Raw genomic sequence first — 19225 nt, forward strand, 5'->3', positions numbered from 1 at the left:
TGAAATATTGTTACAACTTAAAATAAATGATTTCTTTCTTAAATATTTTTATATATGTCATTTATTCATGTGATGGCTAAGCTGAATTTTCAGCACACATTACTGCAGTCTTCAGTGTCACATGATCCTTCAGAAATCAAATTTGCTATTCTAATATTCTATTCTTTTAGCAAAATTGAAAACACTGAAAGCTCATTTCTGCCACTGAATTAAAAAAAAAAGAAAGAAAGTTAATTGCAACTTTTTATCTCACAATTCTGACTTTTTTTTCTCGCATTTGTGAGTTTACATCTCGGAATTTTGGCTTTTTTCTCACAACTGTGTGATATAAACTCGCAGTTGCAAACTCTCAAATTGCGAGAAACTCAGAACTGTGAAAATTAAACTTGCAATTTTGAGAAAAAAAAGTCAGAATTGTGAGATGTAAACTTACAATTCAGACTTTTTTCTCAGAATCGCAAGTTTATATCTCATAATTGTGACTTTTTTTTCTCAGATTGGCAAGGTATTATGTCAGAATTGTGATGTATAGATGCTGAATTCCTAGAAGACAGCAGTCTTTTTTTCCCCCTCATTTTCAGTTTTCTCAGAATTGCGAGAGAAAAAAGTCAGAATTGGGAGATGTAAAAACAGAATTGTGAGGGGAAAAAGTCAGAATTGCGAGATAAAAACTTTGAATTGTGAGAAAAATCAGAATTGGGAGATATAAACTAAGAATTGTGGGGAAAAAATCTAAATTCCATGATATAAACTCAAGAATTTTCAGTTCTGACTTTCTCACAATTGCAAATTTAAATCCCGCTATTCTGATTTTATAACTCACAATTACAAGTTCATATTATTCATATCACAGTTCTGAAACAAAAAAAAAGGTCAGAATTGCGAGGGGAAAAAATCAAATAAAATTGGAAGAAAAAAATCAGAATTATGAAATATAAATTCGCAAATCTTACTTTTTTTCTCAGAAAAAACACCTGAAATTTGAGAGACTTAATAACTTAATTACCTTTTTTTTTTTCTTTTTTTTTTTAGTGGCGGAAACAGACTTGCATAGAACAGTTGTGCTGTTTTAATATTTTTGTGAAAACGTCAAAAATCAATCATCAAATCAAAAGAACTGTGATATAATAATTATTTAATTATAAATAGTGCTGTCAAATGATTAATCATGATTGAATAATCGCATCCAAAATAAAAGTTTTGGTTTACATAACGTGTGTGTACAGTGTATATTTATTATGTATATATAAATACAGACAAATAAAGCATATATTTTGAAAATATGTACATGCATTTACATGTATATATTTATATTAATGTAATTTATATTATATATAAACATTAAAAACATAACATATTTTTCTTAAATATATACATGTGTGTGTATTTATATATACATAATAAATATACACAGCATACACACAGATATTATGTTAACAAAAACTTTCATTTTGAATGCAGTCACGATTAATTGTTTGACAGCACTATTATAAATGTCTTTGCTGTTGCTTTTGATAGTGCTAAGTAAAAATATTTAATATTTAAAAAAATATATTACATGGAAGTTTTAATTCCTGTTTCATCTGGTGTTTCCAAGTTAAATACAAATGGAATTTACCTTACAAACATATTGTTTATTAAAATCATATGACCATTTAAAGTCTCATCATGTTTGTGCTTTTGTAATTTTATGTAATCATAATTATAATATGTTGGTATCAAGTGTGTTATTCCATGTTTGGAATCTGTGACTTCAAAAAAAGTGCTCTGTACTTACTATAAATATTTTGGAGTGTTTTAGAATTTTTTTTTTTTTTTTTTTTAATTTTGGCCTTCAGTACCTCAACTTCTCCATACACTATCTGAACACTTCCTCACTTCGCCTCCTCTTTCTCTCCCACTCAGGAACAATTCACAGCCATGAGGGACCTGTACATGAAGAACGGCCAGGGCTTTGCACTAGTATACTCCATAACAGCACAGTCCACCTTCAACGATCTGCAGGACTTGAGAGAACAGATTCTGCGGGTCAAAGACACGGATGATGTGAGTCTTGTCCAGCACTCCACAACATCTACAGAAACACTTGTTTTTGCTTTCATCTCACCCTGTGGTTTGATAGCTTCAGTACCAGTATCAGCTTTTTCACACCCACCATGAGCCCTCATGCTCGCCATTGTCAATAAGGGTGACCTTTCAGCTGTGAAGAGCCTCGTCTTTGTTGACATAAGAGCAGAGTTTTTCCCTTTCTGTCCACCTCTCTCTGTTTGACAGTTCTGGTTGGGCAAGCAAACAATTTGTGGCTGAGTTTACTTCATGTTTATTATGATTGTTTTATAAACGTTATCGCTGGAGATCGCTAATAGGCATAATGATAATGTTTTCTTGTTGTTTTCCTCAAAACCATATGAAACTAACATGACTACAGATAGAACTTCTTGGAACTCTCTTAATCATAGGTGCCGGAACCATTGAACGTGGGTGGGACCTGTCTCTAATTCGGCAAATATGTCTGTGCACTTTTAGGGGCCGTTCGCATATAGTCTTTTGCACGCTCAAGTTCCTTATTTCAAATGTAGACGCACGGCAGCCGCGCTCATGACGGAAGTGACGTGGTCGCGACACGCTTGGTTTTTTCAGGTGAAAACATCTCAACTTTTCAGAATGCCCCAAGCGCACCACGGGTCATGTGACAAGAACCAACCAATTAGCTTCATCCTGTCCCATAACAACATTGAAAGCTCAGCCAAGATGGAGAAACAGATGATCATAGCTGTACAAGGATAGTAATTTAGTAGCAGAGCTACAGCAAGTGATTTTTAGTGCTAGAAATCCGTTTGTCCTTTGAAACTTTCGCATCTTTATTGAGTGTGCGGGTCATGGTTGCTTAGCAACGGCAGACGCCACGGAAGTGCAAGCTACAGAGTGCTTTGGAATGACGGAGCAATTGGCGTGCCTAGCGTTTTCCACATTTTTAGGCGTTCTTTCACACCGGAAGCGACTTGCGCGAATAAATTGCGCTATTCATGCATAGTTGGACGCTTGGACATTTTGAATTTATTTGCTTCAATCGCGGGTGAAATTCACTTCGTCATGGGAGGGGCTTCTGCCAGGCGGCTCCAGTCTCGTTGCGAGATGGCTGACATGGATTTTGTTGAGAGGGTAGCTTGTTTGGCACCGTGTCTGGGTCCATCAGATCAGTCCATCAATATGTATATAGCTCAAATTGAGTAAAGAGCATTTTTTACAACTTACCAGATTGTCCAACCTCCTCACTCACTTTCTTCCAAGCAAGATCCTTTTTATTTCCGTTTCTATAAAAGTACGAAGATGTATCGTACAGCTCCGGGTATCCACATGTAGCGACAATGATTTTGTCCTCCATTGTTGTTTCAGATTTCTGCGTGCGCTCGCTACTTCGTAATCACGTCACTACTAGAGCAAGCTCCTGATTGGTTAACATGGTGCGAATATTCGCCAAAGTTCAGATTTTTGCAACTTGTGTGAATCACGTGTTACGTGTATCAAACGCCCAAAACGCACAATTCATGCGATTCGCATCATTTGCACGAATTGACCGCCCCACAGCTGATTCTAAAGGTTTTATTGGTTGTGTCAATCACGGTGTTGATTTCCTACACTATGTTACAAACAATGCTAACCCTTAAACCTACCCCACACCTGACCCTAACCTTAACCAGTGAAATTGACTGCACGGTGGGATTAGCGCTGAATAGCGTGGTGGGTAAACGGTTAATAAAATTACGCGATATAAGATCGCTGGGCCGTTCCGTAACTCCCCAACCGGACCTCACCGGACATTGGGACCTTTTTAGTTACACTCAGCGTCACTACACCCTCCTACCCTGCGAATTTCAAGTCCCGGGATGCCCCCATTTCCTTTCCCCTGCGCTGCACTGTGACGGCTCACAGGGGAGCTTGCGGGGGATTCCCGTTTATATCGTTGAGAAGAGGTACTAACTCCAGTCTGAACACCACTGGTCACAAGCTTTGGGCTCTGCTCTCACTGAGCATATTTATTCATGTAGCATATTTAGCTTTATTTTAAAACAAATAGAAACAATGTTTAATTTCTAAAGTTTTATTTTGAAACCTAAGTCAATAACAGTTGGCTGAAGCCAATGGTGAAAGTCTTCGTGTGATGAAACCCCGCCCCGTTTTGGAGGTTCTGCCCACTTTTGGAGTTCCCGCCCCCATTTGCAATCATCAAACATATTTCAAAGGAAGCGGGTGCCACAGTCCTGACCGCATCAGTGTCTATACTGGTTGTGTTTAGGGAATATTCGCGCCTGCTGCACTCCTGTAACACAGCAAAGTAAACAAAGCACCTAACCCTACCCGATGCTTTATTCAAACTTTTCGATTATTTCCTTCATTTTTATTTTTATTGAAAACGAATGCCTTTCCAGTGGAAAATGAGATGTGAAAAAGCAGAAGAATGGTTTCAGAAATAGGTTGACGCGAACTCGTCCACCTGTCAAAAACAGTAGTTATTCTCTTTACCACTTACGCCACTGGAAACGTGCTCTTAATGCATCACATCATGAACAAGATAAATTCAAATTTCATTGTAAATGACTTACTACTTTTTGTAAAAATAACTACGTGTGAACGTCCCGTAAGATATAGTGTCTTTTGTCACAAAGTCGGACAAGGCTTAGATTGAATTGCGGCCAAGTTTGTTGGGAGGAAATTAATCTGTGTGAAAGGTGTGTGTGTGTGTAAGAACTCATTCTAAACAGTTTCTCAGAAAGATGATAGCGTGACGACCTCAGTTGACCTGCGCTATTTCTGTCCACTTCCTCAGCTCAGCTGATTTAACACAGGACGTTTCGGTTATTTATTCTGCCTGGGCTACTTGCTTTTGGTCTATATCGTTTATGTAATATGACAGTTTCCTTGTTGCTTTAAAAGTATCTGCTGGAAATACATGCAAATGCTGTGTCTCATAGTTTCACTTCTGCTATGATATCTGGTCCGTCTCTAGGTCGAAAAACCGAGAGTTGTGTGGGAGTTTTTAGCTGCGTTTGTGATGCTGTATGCAAAAACGAATTCATCACGAGCCTCGAAAATGACCAAAGGGGTTTTGTCTATCTCTTTTATTCCCTCTTTTTTGTATCTTTTTCAATTAAAGAATCACAACAGCTGTTGCAAACTGTGGATCCCTTAAGAATGATTTCTGCTAATGTAGCAACACAGTTTCTGCTAATGTCTCTAAATAGCTCCCTTGGTGAAAAACAAATAGAGAAGCATGGAAATGATGACCATGTAAACTTTTATTTTAACTGTTGCTTTTTCCTTCCTATTATAATCTAATCAGTCACTTCAGTACTTCTCAGTGGTGTGCTGAAAATGCTAATGAATTACTTCTCGAGCAGACAAATCTAAACCTTATCACCTGATATTTTAAGGCATCCTTAAAGGATTCATTTCAATTGGAAAACTCAATCAAACTGTTTCCTTCCAGGTGCCGATGATTCTTGTGGGTAATAAGTGTGATCTGGAAGACGAGAGGGTGGTCGGGAAGGAACAGGGCCAGAATCTCGCCCGTCAGTGGAACAGCTGTGCTTTCCTGGAGTCCTCTGCAAAGTCCAAGATTAACGTCAATGAGGTGAGAATGACCTATAGATGGAAAATAAGGCCTTTCGTTATACATTATGTTACATCTCATGTTAAAAGAGTTTTTATGATATAAGACCGTATTTACTTATTTCTAAGAAAATCATGGTAATGTTTTAATTAAGGTGAATAGAGAATGTTTGTAAATGGTGTAGCTGAAAAAATTGGTGTAAGAAACAATATTTACTAAGGAAAGTTGGGAAACTAACTATAATATATAAACTAACTGAAATAAATTGTAAAATTGTCAGTTGAATAAATTGTTTTTGGTAATTGCAATAAAACTAAACTAAAAAGAAAAGAAATAAAATATGTGAAAAATGTTTACTTTAAAAATGTTAAATATTGTAGTGGCAACTAACTGAAATAAATAAAGTGTAAGTTGAAGTACTAAAATTACAAAAATTGAAATAAAATAAAGCTAAATAGAAATATTTTAAAACAATCTAATAAAAAAAAAATCAAAGGTACATAACAATTTTGCTAAAACTCAAAATAAATAATAACTGAAAATATAAAACCAAAATGCGATGTTGCACATAAATACTAATATAAGACTGGTATATACTTAATATTTATTATTATTTTTATTTTAAAGCTCTATATGCATTTATAAAAATCTTGATTTTATTGATTTCCATTTTGTCTGTGAACTTAAAAACTTTTTTTGTAATTTCTTAAAAAAAAAAAAAAGTGTTTTGACATGGTAAAAATATTAAATACAAAATTTAATTTGTTTAACATTTTTCATGTTCCCCATATTTCCATTTGGATTAATTCACTAAATATTATTCTAAAATGTGAAAAATAGTCATGATAAAAAAAATAATAATAAAAAAATAATAATAATAGTAAGTAAGTATGCCCAAAGATTTTACTTGAATTTTAATAATTATGTGCAATAATAATCAAATCATTAGAATTTGCATTAAACTTTGAATACTGTCATATATATTTATATCTGAATATATAAACAGCTAGTATTAGTATTAATTTTTAATTATAGTTTTACATAATACTTTTGAATAATAATTCATAATGAAATGATTTATAATAAATAATAAAATAAACATTTTGTATACATGTTGCCTATATATGTAAAAAATCTAAATGCAGTGGTAGTTTATGCTAAGAAATAGTATAAAAATCATTCCTGTACAAGCTAACATTTGTATTAAAAAATCTATAACTTTAAAATTATATATTTTTAATTTTTTAAGATTAAATAAACATTAATTTTGCACAGTGTTTTTATAGTTTAGTTTAAATTTGACTTTTTATGTATTTATTTTTCTTACCATGATCACTGAACACACAGATTTGTTTTTCTTACTCTAAACTGTTTATCACAGGAATATTCATATATAAGCTTTTGCATTATATCCCTTTTAATTTTTTAAGTATTTAAATCTTGGAATTGAGAGGTGAGTCTAAAAAGGTGTTTTTTAAATCTTAGTTAAAGCTAGCATAGGCTGTGTATGGGCGTGATCTTTTCCCCAGTCTTTTCAGCCGGGGCCAGGCTTTGGTTGTCTTCTGACATGCCTGTGCTGGCGTCACCATGGAGCTGCTCTTCTCTGCTGAGGTCTCAGAACAGTGTCATTGTCAGCTAGTGATATCTCTCCATGAAAGCGCAGTCACACATTAGCGAAGCAGGCAGTCAGCTGCAAAAGTCGGACACAGAGCGTCCTTTTGTGAGCAGCACGACTCTGCCTACATAACATAGAGCAGCTTTGAGTTCATTCAGTTGGTTAAAGCAGTATGACTGTGATCACTCTCCTTACACACTGAGTTATATGAAACCCCTGTGCTGGTCTAGAGTCAGTCTTGTAGTTTATGAGAGGTTACTGGAGGGCAGAAGGTGATGATTTGAAGTCAGCTTCAGCTTTTTTTTTTATCACGCTTGGGCGTTGCTCCAGGATTATTCATTTACTTGTGTCAAAGCACAGACCTGCATCATCATTAAAGTCTCAGACTCTCCCGTAAGCGAAATCCAGATACCGATTTAATGGATCTTCGGTTGGAGCTCTCTCAATAAGATAATGAGGAACTTCAGCTGCGAGTGACCACAGTCGAAGTGATTCATCACTTTCAGTTAATGCAGCCAGAGCGATTTACTTTTCACAAGCTTTCATGTTTCTTCTCAGTCACAAGTTCCAACATGGGCTTTTTCTCATTTTTAAGCCCAAAATGACTGAAAACTAATAGTCAGTATAGAATTAAAAGTAGTAGGAAACGGCACATCTGTATATAATCTATCGTGTTTTTTTTTTTTTTTTTTTTTTTTTAGGATTCTGGTGGTTTGACAGTTTATCACGGTTTTTCTAATTACTAGGGATGCAACAATACAGTTAGTCCACGGTTCAATACGTACCTCGGTTTTTAACCACGTTTTTTGGTTCGGTTCGGTTCTGATAGCTTGCCACGTCAGTGTGTTTTTGTGTTTTTTTTGTTTGTTTTTTTTGCATCTAATTAACAACAAAATACTCCTGTAAACCTCCGTAAACTGTAAAAAGCATGGATTATTATATGTCTGTCTAGTACTATTTTTCAGATTTTTACACGAAATCAGATGGGTTTCATTCATACTGGACGCCAGAGGGCGCTCTCGTGCAGAAAATCCACATTTGCGTTAAAGTAGCACTGATTATGTTCCGTTCCAGCTTCTCTTATATGGATAAAGGCATCACTATTGCTGTAACTGAATAAAAACAAGATTAAACATTTTGAATGATGAAATGTAAGGACAATAAACACTCGTCTGCAATAATATATGGTTTATCTGTGTTCTTCAAGCCATCTCGGGTGTTTTCGTAATGATTGAGTATATTTGTAAGCCATTGCTAATCGACATACAGTATAGAATATATTGTCTGCCTCATTCTATGATAAGAAGCCACATCGGATCACAAAAGGAAGTTATTTCAGACACTCGACTGATGCTGTGAAGTAAAATTAAGTTATAATGTTCTCTTTTGTTGGACAGCAGGTTTAGAAAGGCAAATGCTCTGCAAGTGTTGCTTTTTCAAATATAAACAGGGAGGCATTTCCTCATGTCAGCATGTGAAATCATGGGCACACATTGCAAATTTCGAGAGAAATAAAACAAGGAAATTATTTAAATGCAAAGCCGAAAAACCGCAGTTCACAAACGCGTATTGCGACTGATGACTATGCGTTTATACTAATCAGAATGCCTGAAAAAGTTGCAGAACTACTTTTAATCATAATCCAAACAAACATGCTACATTAATGTAAAATAGATTGTATAATTTCAGAATCGAAAGCAAAAAACAGAATGGTATGTCCTTAGCTTTGTGGTATTATGCTACATAAAACAAATCTGAACGAAACTGAGACAGCAGACGGGCTGAATGAGACGCAAGTACGTTCTCTACCAGCAGGTGGCGCTTATGGAACGGCTGTAAACATAGTTGCATTGTTTTTAAATACTGTTCACATGCATTATACAGAGGTAAGATGAAAAGAAAATGCAATGTAAGCTTTTCTAAAGACTATTAGTAACATGGATCATTGGTTAAATGCTTGAGAAGATGTGAAAAACCTACTTTTGCGAACTAGTCCTAGGTTTTTCACTCAATCTGGAAAAAAACAACAATGCAGTGCAATTCTCTGGACTCTCTAGGTCAATAATTATCAAGAAAATTTTAAAATTTACCCTTTGGGAAACTATAATGGGGTCGTTTGGAAAAGGGACCTGTCGAAATATACCTAAAAGCCTATAAAGCCTAAATAAATGCTCAAAACTTCACAAAACCTGGTGAGCAAATGCGACAAGTGACAAGTGAAACAAGCATGCAAAGTTTTAGGGAGGTCAGACCACCGCTGCCATAACAGTCATTAACATTAAAAAACATCATATTTCTTTGGCAAATGAGCTGTTTTTGCCAAAAATGCTTTTTGAAATCATTGATTTAGTTGGTTACAGGCTTGCTAAATAATATGTAATGCGTTTTTTCATATGCTTAAATGCCTTAAAGCGCTAGAATCGCTGTAAAGCTTGCAGCTATATATATATATATAATTTTTTTTTTTTTTTTTTTTTTTTTTTTAATTCATACCATTTTCTGCAAGACATTTCTGAGTTCAAAGGACAAAGTTTAAAAGGAGTTTTCATGGACAAAACAATGACAAAAACCAATTAGACAGGAAATTACAGGATTGGAAAGGAAATTTGCTCTCTCTCTGACTTTGAATTGCATCTATATATTTTTGTTTATCAGTTTTCCATTCAGTAAATGAAGGAAAAAAGCCATTTATTGATTTGAAAGGGTTTAGGCAAGTCCATTTGCTCTGCATAAGTTTGCTACTTTGTGCTGATTGTCAAAACCTTTTAGTAAGGTGCGTTGTGTACTTCTGCATCTGTTTATCTGGCGTAACTGAGATCATCTGTTGTTATGTATAGCAAAGAATGGATTATAAGCTTATCCTTCTCAACTCGCATCCCAAATCTGTCTCTCTACAAAACACATGCTGGCAGAGATCTTGTTACAAATCCTGCTATATTACCAGTGTTGTTTAACATGCAGTTGTGTTTCTGTCTGCTACAATAGCCTAGTTTATCTCTGGTCATTGTGTAAAATCTGCAGATGTTGTGTGGAACTGATTGATGATGCAGCAGGAGCTGGTTTTCCCTTCTGGGAGCTGCAAACATCTGTGTGGGGAAGTGTCCACACCTCTGACTGAGTGATTTCTCTCAGTTTCAGTCTGGTGCGCCAGTTCTCGACCCATTTCGAGAGCCAAGTAGACACATTAGATTTGTTTGTAAAAGCCACAATTTAAAAACACCATCTGAGTTTTGTATTTTCGCTATTAATCTGATCTTACTGCCATAAAGCAGACAACATACGGTGTCCACATATCATTACACATGCAAATAAAATTAGTATAAAGTTAACTTGGATTGGTTAGTAAGGGTGTGTCATGGTGACTTGACTTCAAAATCATACTGAAAGTTATTACAACTGAAAAGACCCAGATAAAAAACTTGGTCAACATGAAAGTGGTTTGTGTTTTACTTCAGGAATGTAACATTTATGAGTTAAACAAATGCAGGACAGCCATTGATTTTTGTCTTTCTGTCGATGGGAAATAACTGAAAAATGTGGGTCGTTGGATCATGGTGTTCATATGACAGGTTGATTATTTTGTTTTTTGTTGCTTGATTTGGTTTTTGTGTTTTTATTTTGATGTATTATTTAATTTTTTTTTTAAAAAACATTTTTTGTGTGTGTTTTGGTTTTTGTTTTGTTTTATTTTTATTTTAATGTATTTTATAAATATTTTTTAAACCATTTGTTTGGTTTGGTTTTTGTGTTTTGTTTGTTTTTTTGTTGTTGTCTTGTTTTTTTTGATGTATTTAAGAAAAAATGTTAAACATTTTTATTTTTGTTTTGTTTTGCTTGTTTTTTTGTTTTGTGTTTGTTTTGTTTGGTTTGGGTTTTTTTGTTGTCTTTTTTTTAATGTATTTATTTGTTTTGTTTTTTTGTGTGTTTTTGTGTGTTTTGTTTTCATTTTGATGTATTTTATAAATATTTTTTTTAACACATTTTTTGTTTTCCTTTAGTTTTTTTTGTTGTTGTTTGGTTTTTGTGCTTTGGTATTTTGTAAATAATTTTTTAAACATTCAAATGTTTGTATTCTTTGTTTTGTTTTTTGTTTTGTTTTTATTTAGATGTATTTTATAAATTATTTTTCAAACATTCAATTTTTTGTTTTGTTTGGTTTGCTTTGATTTGTTTGAGTTTTGTGATTCTCTTTTGTTGCGTGTTTTTGATGTATTTTATAAATAATGTTTTAAAAAGTTGTGTTTGGTTTTTGGGGTTTGTTTTGGTTTTTGTTTGTTTATTTTGATGAATTTTATCAATTTTGTAAACATTGCAATTTTTGTTTGGTTTGGTTTTTGTGTTTTGTTTTCTTTGTGTGTTTTGTTTTTATTTAGATGTATTTTATAAATATTTTTTTAAACATAACATTTTTGTTTTTCTTTAGTTTGGTTTTTGTGTTTTGGTTTGTGTTTTCTTTTTATTTTGATATATTTTGTAAATAATTTGTTAAACATTTAAATGTTTCTTTTCTTTTCTTTGTTTTGTTTTTATTTAGATGTATTTATGAATTATTTGAAAACATTTTTGTGTTTTGTTTGGGTTTTGTTTTGTTTTTGTTTATTTTGATGTATTTGATCAATTCTGTAAACATTACAAATGTTGTTTTTGTTTTGTTTTTGTTTTTTTTAATGCATTTTATACATAATTTCTAAACAGTACATTTTTGTGTGTTTTGTTTTGGATTAGTTTTTGTTGTGTTCTGTTTTTATTTTTATGTATTTTAAAAGTAAAACTACTTTGCATAATATGCATTGAATGGTGAATATGTCAGTAATTTCATGTTAACTGTACAAAACTATTTAAGAGCCAAAGTGACTCTCTGACATAGCAGACACCTACAACGCCTGCTGAAATCAAAGATAAACACATCTAGTTGGATGACAAGAAATGCTTTTTGTGTCTCTGCAGATCTTCTATGACCTGGTCCGGCAAATCAACAGGAAAACTCCAGTACCTGGAAAGGCACGCAAAAAGTCCACCTGCCAGCTGCTCTAATATACAGCTGTTCTTTTGCTCTGAGCCAGGTAGGATCTCAGTTATGACTGGCAGCTCATCACAATCAATCTTCTGACACCCTTTTTAAAAACGGCTAATGTTTAGATCTCAAAGTGATTGCACTTTTTTTATCCTGTCTTCCTGCAGGTCTGATTTACTGCTGTGTCTTTCAGCAGTGCCAGCATTCCGACGTTACTAAAACCTAACATCGAATGGACTTTCCTATGTGGTGATGCCCCTTTAACAAACAAACCAACCAACCAACCAAACAACAACCAACCAACGGATTCAAGGCTACAGTACCATGACAGTTTTTTGCACATAGATAACCATCATCACTTTCCAGTGTCGCGAGAAAGAGATTTTTACATATAAATATATAAATATATATTCTAACTGTATGCAACTGAATAAAAAAATAAGTAAATGAATACAAAGCTAGACAAAAAGAATTTTAAAAAATACAGAGCCTACACGCAGTGTTATCGCTAACGGAGACAGCCACCGTTGTAAATGTAAGGAGGAATGTGTAACCAGGCTGTGCACGTTGCCATGGCAATTACAATGATATTTATAAACACCACTATTTTAGCCAGAGAGGAGAGGAAGTCCAAAGAGCTCCTATATAAACCATTCTTACAGCTAACTTTCACTCCTTTTTTTTTTTGTTTGTTTGTTGATGAATATTTTGTAACTTTGTTTTGCTTTTACTCTAAACATGATTTCACTATCTTCTGCCTTTTTTTCTCTTTTATAAAATTACTAGATTTTTTTTGCTCTATGGAGATGTTATATTCACAATGGCTATTGATGAGTTTTACTTAGGAAAACCTGTGGATACAATGATGTACATGTAAAAAGTTAAAAAATATAATTTTTTTTCTGTCACTATCATTGTCCTTAGCCTCAGATGTTGCCTTCAAATACGTGTTAAGACCTTTTAGTCTTTTTTTCTTATTTTTCCTGAGGATTCATTTCTATCATCTTAGGTCCAGCTCATACGCCATGCCGGATTTTTTTGTTTACGAAGAACTTTGTACAGCAGGCTTTTTTTCAAAAAGGGGTATTAAAAAAAGAAAGGGTTTGACAGTTTAGTTTTAGTATCCGTCTGAAGTTCATCTTTTGGGTGGTCTCGTAATAAATAGTCAAATCCCTCTTGATCCTGATCAAACGTAGGACAGTATATATTTTAAAGAATTGGGGTTTTTAATACACAGGAATGACAAAGTGTACAACAAGATACTCAAATTTGCCCCCTTTCCCTGCTTGCGATGCATCTGGTGTAAACTGAGGATATGAAAACCAAATATTGGATCCTGTCAGTAAAGAGTGAGGAGAAAAGATGTCTGTTAGTGACTGTTTCGACTTTGTAATAATTTGCCCTGTTTTCTGTCTTCGTTACTGTTGGATTAACTGAATGTGGGGTGTGGGGATTTTGTGTTAAGCGAGAAATGGGAATTGATTAAAAAAATTAAAAGATTAATTGTACATCATAAAGAGTGTTCATAAGAGCCGAATGCCCGATGGTAGCATTCGATACCGGTCTCTTTAAACATCGAAATGACTCTTTACAGGGTGCAGCATGCGGTATGTACACGTAATGAATTGTTTATGAATGCTTTGAGGATTTGCACTGTGTAAAGTGAAGAACACGACTCCTACGGAGTGTCCGAGCAGCAGCGGACACCGGGGGTTAACAATACGAGTCGTGTTTTTTTTAAAGATTGCTGCAAGCAAATGCCTTGATGCTTTTTAGGTTCTGAGGGAAAACACTGAAGAAAAAAAAGGAAAAAACATACTTAATGTGACGACCAGGATTGAGACAGAAGCGCAGTATTTCGAATGCAACATCGTCTGCTTCTGATGGCCGGTGGGTTGAGGGTGGAAAGGGTGGAACGGGTGGGTGGGTTGCCAAGTGTCAACTTAAAAGCCTTAATTAAAAGTGGTGCAATTTTGTATAACCAAGCATCTGTAGTTTAATAAATTGGATTGCCATGCAAGGGCTCCCGAGAAGCCAGTTTTTGCCACTTGAATGTTTTGTGTATTGTTTCAGCGTTTTCTGTCAGTCCAATAAAAAACAAAACCGTTTACGTTACGTCATGACGCGTTTGCTCCAAAGGTGGTATTATGTTAAAAAAAGTGGGAAAAATGAAAGTCTGGTGCATGAATTGAAGGAAAGGAAACGGGATGACTGTCATCTTTCATTTCACAGAAACATAATGGATGGGGTTTGTTTACAGGCGAAAAATATTGGTTTTGTATACACGGAAGATTACTCCAGTGCTTTATCCACTGATGATACGTTCAGATGCTGTCTGCTGTCCAACCTGTGATTTCAGACCTTACATCACTTCAAAATACACCACTGTTTAGTAAGATGTATCACTATTATGTAGTCTAAATGGAACGAGATTTGTTGGACGTTTGCAGACAAACCACTACAAGTCAAAGGTTTTTGAACAGTAAGATTTTTTAATGTCGTTTAAATAATTCTCTTCTGCTCACCAAGTCTCTATTTGATCCAAAATACAGCTATTTTTGCTATTTAAAATAACTGCTTTCTATTTGAATATAGCTTAAATAGAAGAATTATTATTATTACTCCAGTCTTCCTGTCACATGATCCTTCATAAATCATTCTAATATGCTGATTTGCTGTTCAAGAAACATTTATTATCATTATTATTATCAATATTTAAAACAGTTGAGTACGTTGTTTTTAGGATTCTCTGATGAACAGAAAGAAATAGAAATTGATATTTTTATTTAGCAAGGATGCTTTAAATTGATCAAAATTGATGATAAAGACATTTATAATTTTACAAAAGATTTTTATTTCAAATAGATATTGAACTTTCTATTAATAAAAAAACAGCTGTTTTCAACATAATAATAATAAATGTTTAAATAAATAAATAAGCAATAAGCATAAATAAATAAGCAAAAAATTCAGCTTTTAAATCACAGAAATAAATTACATTTTAAAATAGATTTAAATAGAAAAAAGTTACTTTAAATTATAAATATATTTCAAAATGTTACTGTTTTTGCTGTACTTTGGAACAAATAAATGCAGGCTTGGTGAGAAAAGGAGACTTATTAAAAGATTAAAAATGTAACGTACAGTTACATCATTTGACAATATAGTTTGACAAGTTGATCAATGGACATGTCATTTTAAATGTTTTATTTTAGACTATTTAATGACTTTTTAGTCAATTTTAAAGAGCAAATCACCATGAAATTCATGAAACTACATAAATCTTGAATGTAACCCCTGGTGAAAAAACAGCATATGCTGGTAGGTATGTTTTGATGCTGGTTTAAGCTGGTCCTTAGCTGGTTTATGTTGGTCCTTTGCTGGTTTATGCTGGTTTTTGCTGGTTCTTAGCTGGTTTAAGCTGGTCCTTAGCTGGTTTAAGCTGGTCCTTTGCTGTTTTTTGCTGGTCAAGGACCAGCATCAACCAGCTAAGGACCAGCTTAAACCAGCATCAAAACATACCTACCAGCATATGCTGTTTTTTTCACCAGGGACAACAGGCTAATATAACAACAAACCATTATTTTTTCCAAAATATACTGTAACCAACTTTATAAAGGTATAACATCTAAACAACAGTTAAATATGACAACTCATTATCGTGACACCTAGCAAAGACCTCGCTTTTGTAAATATATTCAAATACGTCCATGTTATATACTGAAGGGCGTAGGAAGATATGAATGTTTGTGATGGCTCGTTCTTGAACGATTCGTTCATTTTGAACGAATCTTTAATGTGACTTGGGACGAACGAGTCGTCTCGGGGAGTGATTCGTTCAGTCGCGCATGCGCAACATCCTATTAGCTTCTGTACTGGAATTAGTTCACTTGAGTCTTCGGGTTTTTAGACTCGTTCGTTCACCTTATGAGGCTGTCACGTGATGAACGAACGACTCGAAAACTTGTCAGATAAGAGGCGAGGTGAGCGAATCATAGACTAAAGACTCAGGTAAACAATGAATTAATCTTTTCTGTTTCTTATAGCATTACAGTTTTGTTTTGTTTGAAGTGTGATCAACGTTTGTGTAAGCAGTAGATGTGTTAGGGAGGTAACAGGTAACATTTTAATTATATTTTGCTAAACTGAACGAAATGACTCGAAAAAAGATTCGTTCATTTTGCTGAACGAGACTCAAAGGTCCGAGTCGGTTAAATGATCCGAACTTCCCATCACTAATAGAACATCACCTCCAGTACACAAGATGTCGCCGTGCTGTTGTCGTTTCGTAGACTATACACGATAAACTATACTAACAGAAGAAAAATACACACACGACATGTGGGAAACAAGAGAGTGATGTTGAAGGTTTAACGATTTTGATTTCTAAACGTTGATATAAAGCGCGCGTTGTGTTTGAGTGACGCTTCAAAACAACAGCGGTTTCCATTTGACTTCCGTTCGAAGTAAAAGTGAAACGTATTATGAAAAATATATGTTGAATTTCATTTCAGCATAAACGTTATTATCATGAATCTCAGCGTGACTCTCAGGTGTTGTAGTGCAGTTGGTTTGTTTCGGAATAAGTCGGCTGTTTACCTTTGCAGACGACTGTCAGATGTTCCCGTCTCATCATCCGATGACAGCCCGGCTGAGAAGCCCAGGAGAACACGGAGAGCTCCGGGGAAAGCGTCCGTCCTTCTGTTCCCCGGGCAGGGCAGTCAGTTTGTGGGTATGGGTAAAGGACTATTAAAGTATGGAACTGTCAAAGAGATGTTTGCTGTAGCTGAGAAGGTGCTTGGGTATGACCTGCTGTCTCTGTGCTTAAATGGACCCGAGAAAGATCTGGTGAAGACTGTTCATTGCCAGCCAGCTGTGTTTGTGTGCTCACTGGCTGCTGTGGAAAGATTGAACCATGAAAATCCTGCTGTAAGTTATCCACAAGATACAGCACTTGACAGCTAATCTATTGGGATTTGGCAGTGTCCTGATGTATGATTAATATGTGGTCAGTACTAATGTGAAATCCATTGACCCCCATCTATAGGCTATTGAGAGTTGTGTGACTGCAGCAGGTTTCAGTGTTGGTGAATTTGCTGCTTTGGTCTTCTCTGGTGCAATGAACTTCGCTGAAGGTAAAACTTGTAAAACATACAAAATTAGGTATTTGAATAGCATTTTTTACAAGCGTGAGTCTCTCTAAAACACATTCAGATCACATCTAACCACCAAATCAAAAGAAAGTAATAGATTCCCATAAAGTATTGATTTGTGCATGTGTTATATTGAATAAGGTAAAAAAAAAAAAACATGACAAAAACCATAAAACAGACTATTACAAATTTATTTTTGTTAACTGAAGTAAAGCTTACAAATAAAATCTTAAAGAAAATAAACAATATATAAATAAAGTAAAATGTAAATGTTAAATGACAACTTAAAAACCTAAATGAAAAATAGAAATGTTGTTTTGATGACTAACTTACTAAAATTACTAAAACTGAAATAAAAATACATTTAAGTTAAATAGAAATAAAACAAATATTTAAAAGCACAACAAAATGGCTAAAACTAAAATTATACAATTTTATATTTCATTTTTTTTTGTTTTCTAGATAATATTTTGAATAAAGTAAAAAATATTTTACTTTAAAATAAATGTATTTGTATTTGTATTATGATAGCATTTTACCCACTTTCTCGTAATATAATAAAGAATAAATTTAAGTTAAATAGAAATAAAAAATAATTAAAATTATAACAAAAGCACGTAACAAAATAGCTAACTTTAACTAAAATTCTACTACATTTAAACACATTTTACATTTACATTTAAGCACATTTACCCACATTTTCGTAATTAGTCAAGACATTTTAGTGTTTAATAAAAACTAAAACAAACTATTAAAAAGTCATTTTTGTTAATTGAAGTAACTTAATCAATTAAAATATAAATATATATAAATATAAAAATAAGTTGAAGTACTACAATTAGTAAAACTGAAATAAATAAAACGTAAATTAATAAGAAATAAAACAAATTAAAATGACAAAAAAGTTATATTAGTTATATTTGTTATTAGTATTTATAAGTGACATAGAAATAAATTTAATTGAATTAAAATTAAAAAAGAATTAAAATGACAAAAACACAACAAAATGGCTAAAACTTCAACTGAAATTATGCCAAATTTAACTAAAAAAAAAACACACACATACATACATGCATATGTAATTCCCTATAAATTATATATAATTATATATATATATATATATATATATATATATATATATATATAATTTCTAAATCACTATAAATTAAAGGCATTACAGTAAATACTGTAGTCACACAATCCAAAAAAATCTTAGTGCACTTAAAAGTAGTCTTGTTATGCGAAATGTTATTTCCTTTTCATTTTGATCCTGCAGTGAAATATAACCTTACTGACAGTTTTTTATTTTGTCATAATGGCCCTGTTTTTTGCTCACAGCTTTGTTTGCAGTAAAGGTGAGGGCAGAGGCAATGCAGATGGCCTCTGACCTAATATCTAGTGGCATGTTGTCTGTGATTGGCCGACCTCAGGCCAACTACAAACACGCCTGCGTCCAAGCTAGGGAGCACTGTTTGTCTCTCGGTATCCAAGAGCCTGTGTGTGCCATTGCCAACTACCTTTTTCCAGATGGGAGAGTAATAGCAGGCCACAAAGAGGTAAGATCAATCATTTGGAATCGATGCAAAGAGCTTTGTGCATGTAAAATATTGTATTAGTGTATTGTTTTGTCTTTAGAAATTTGATCAGCTTTACTGAATCATTTACAGTACATTTTGATTTCATGTTGACTTCTCTCACACAGGCTTTGGATTTCCTTCAAAACCATTCCAGAGAGTTGAACTTCATGAGAACGCGACTGTTGCCAGTTAGCGGGGCCTTTCACACTGCACTGATGGAGCCAGCGGTTGAACCTCTGAGAGACGTTCTCGGAA

The 19225-nt window shown here is 34.0% G+C and overlaps 3 protein-coding genes across 3 annotated transcripts in view; all 3 read left to right on the plus strand.

Annotated features, from left to right (window-relative positions):
• rap1b (RAP1B, member of RAS oncogene family) overlaps window positions 1-13712 on the plus strand; it is a 77052-nt gene extending 63340 nt beyond the window's left edge. Inside the window, exons 5-8 of the mRNA XM_051107365.1 lie at window positions 1906-2046; window positions 5489-5632; window positions 12174-12289; window positions 12408-13712. Coding sequence (XP_050963322.1) covers window positions 1906-2046; window positions 5489-5632; window positions 12174-12260 — 372 coding nt within the window. The 3' untranslated portion in view covers window positions 12261-12289; window positions 12408-13712. The remainder of the gene's footprint in view (window positions 1-1905; window positions 2047-5488; window positions 5633-12173; window positions 12290-12407) is intronic.
• Window positions 13713-16476: 2764 nt separating this feature from the next.
• mcat (malonyl CoA:ACP acyltransferase (mitochondrial)) overlaps window positions 16477-19225 on the plus strand; it is a 3093-nt gene continuing 344 nt past the window's right edge. Inside the window, exons 1-4 of the mRNA XM_051108294.1 lie at window positions 16477-17169; window positions 17288-17375; window positions 18732-18949; window positions 19096-19225. The exon at window positions 19096-19225 is cut by the window's right edge and continues 344 nt beyond it. Of these exons, the coding sequence (XP_050964251.1) occupies window positions 16771-17169; window positions 17288-17375; window positions 18732-18949; window positions 19096-19225 (835 nt within the window). The 5' untranslated portion in view covers window positions 16477-16770. The remainder of the gene's footprint in view (window positions 17170-17287; window positions 17376-18731; window positions 18950-19095) is intronic.
• Window positions 19097-19225, plus strand: part of cbll1 (Cbl proto-oncogene-like 1, E3 ubiquitin protein ligase) — a 10138-nt gene continuing 10009 nt past the window's right edge. The window contains exon 1 of the mRNA XM_051108291.1: window positions 19097-19225. This exon is cut by the window's right edge and continues 8 nt beyond it. The gene's annotated coding sequence lies outside the window, so the exon portion shown is untranslated.

This window comes from Labeo rohita, chromosome 4 (genome assembly GCF_022985175.1).
Source record: "Labeo rohita strain BAU-BD-2019 chromosome 4, IGBB_LRoh.1.0, whole genome shotgun sequence".
Classification (NCBI taxonomy): Eukaryota; Metazoa; Chordata; class Actinopteri; order Cypriniformes; family Cyprinidae; genus Labeo; species Labeo rohita.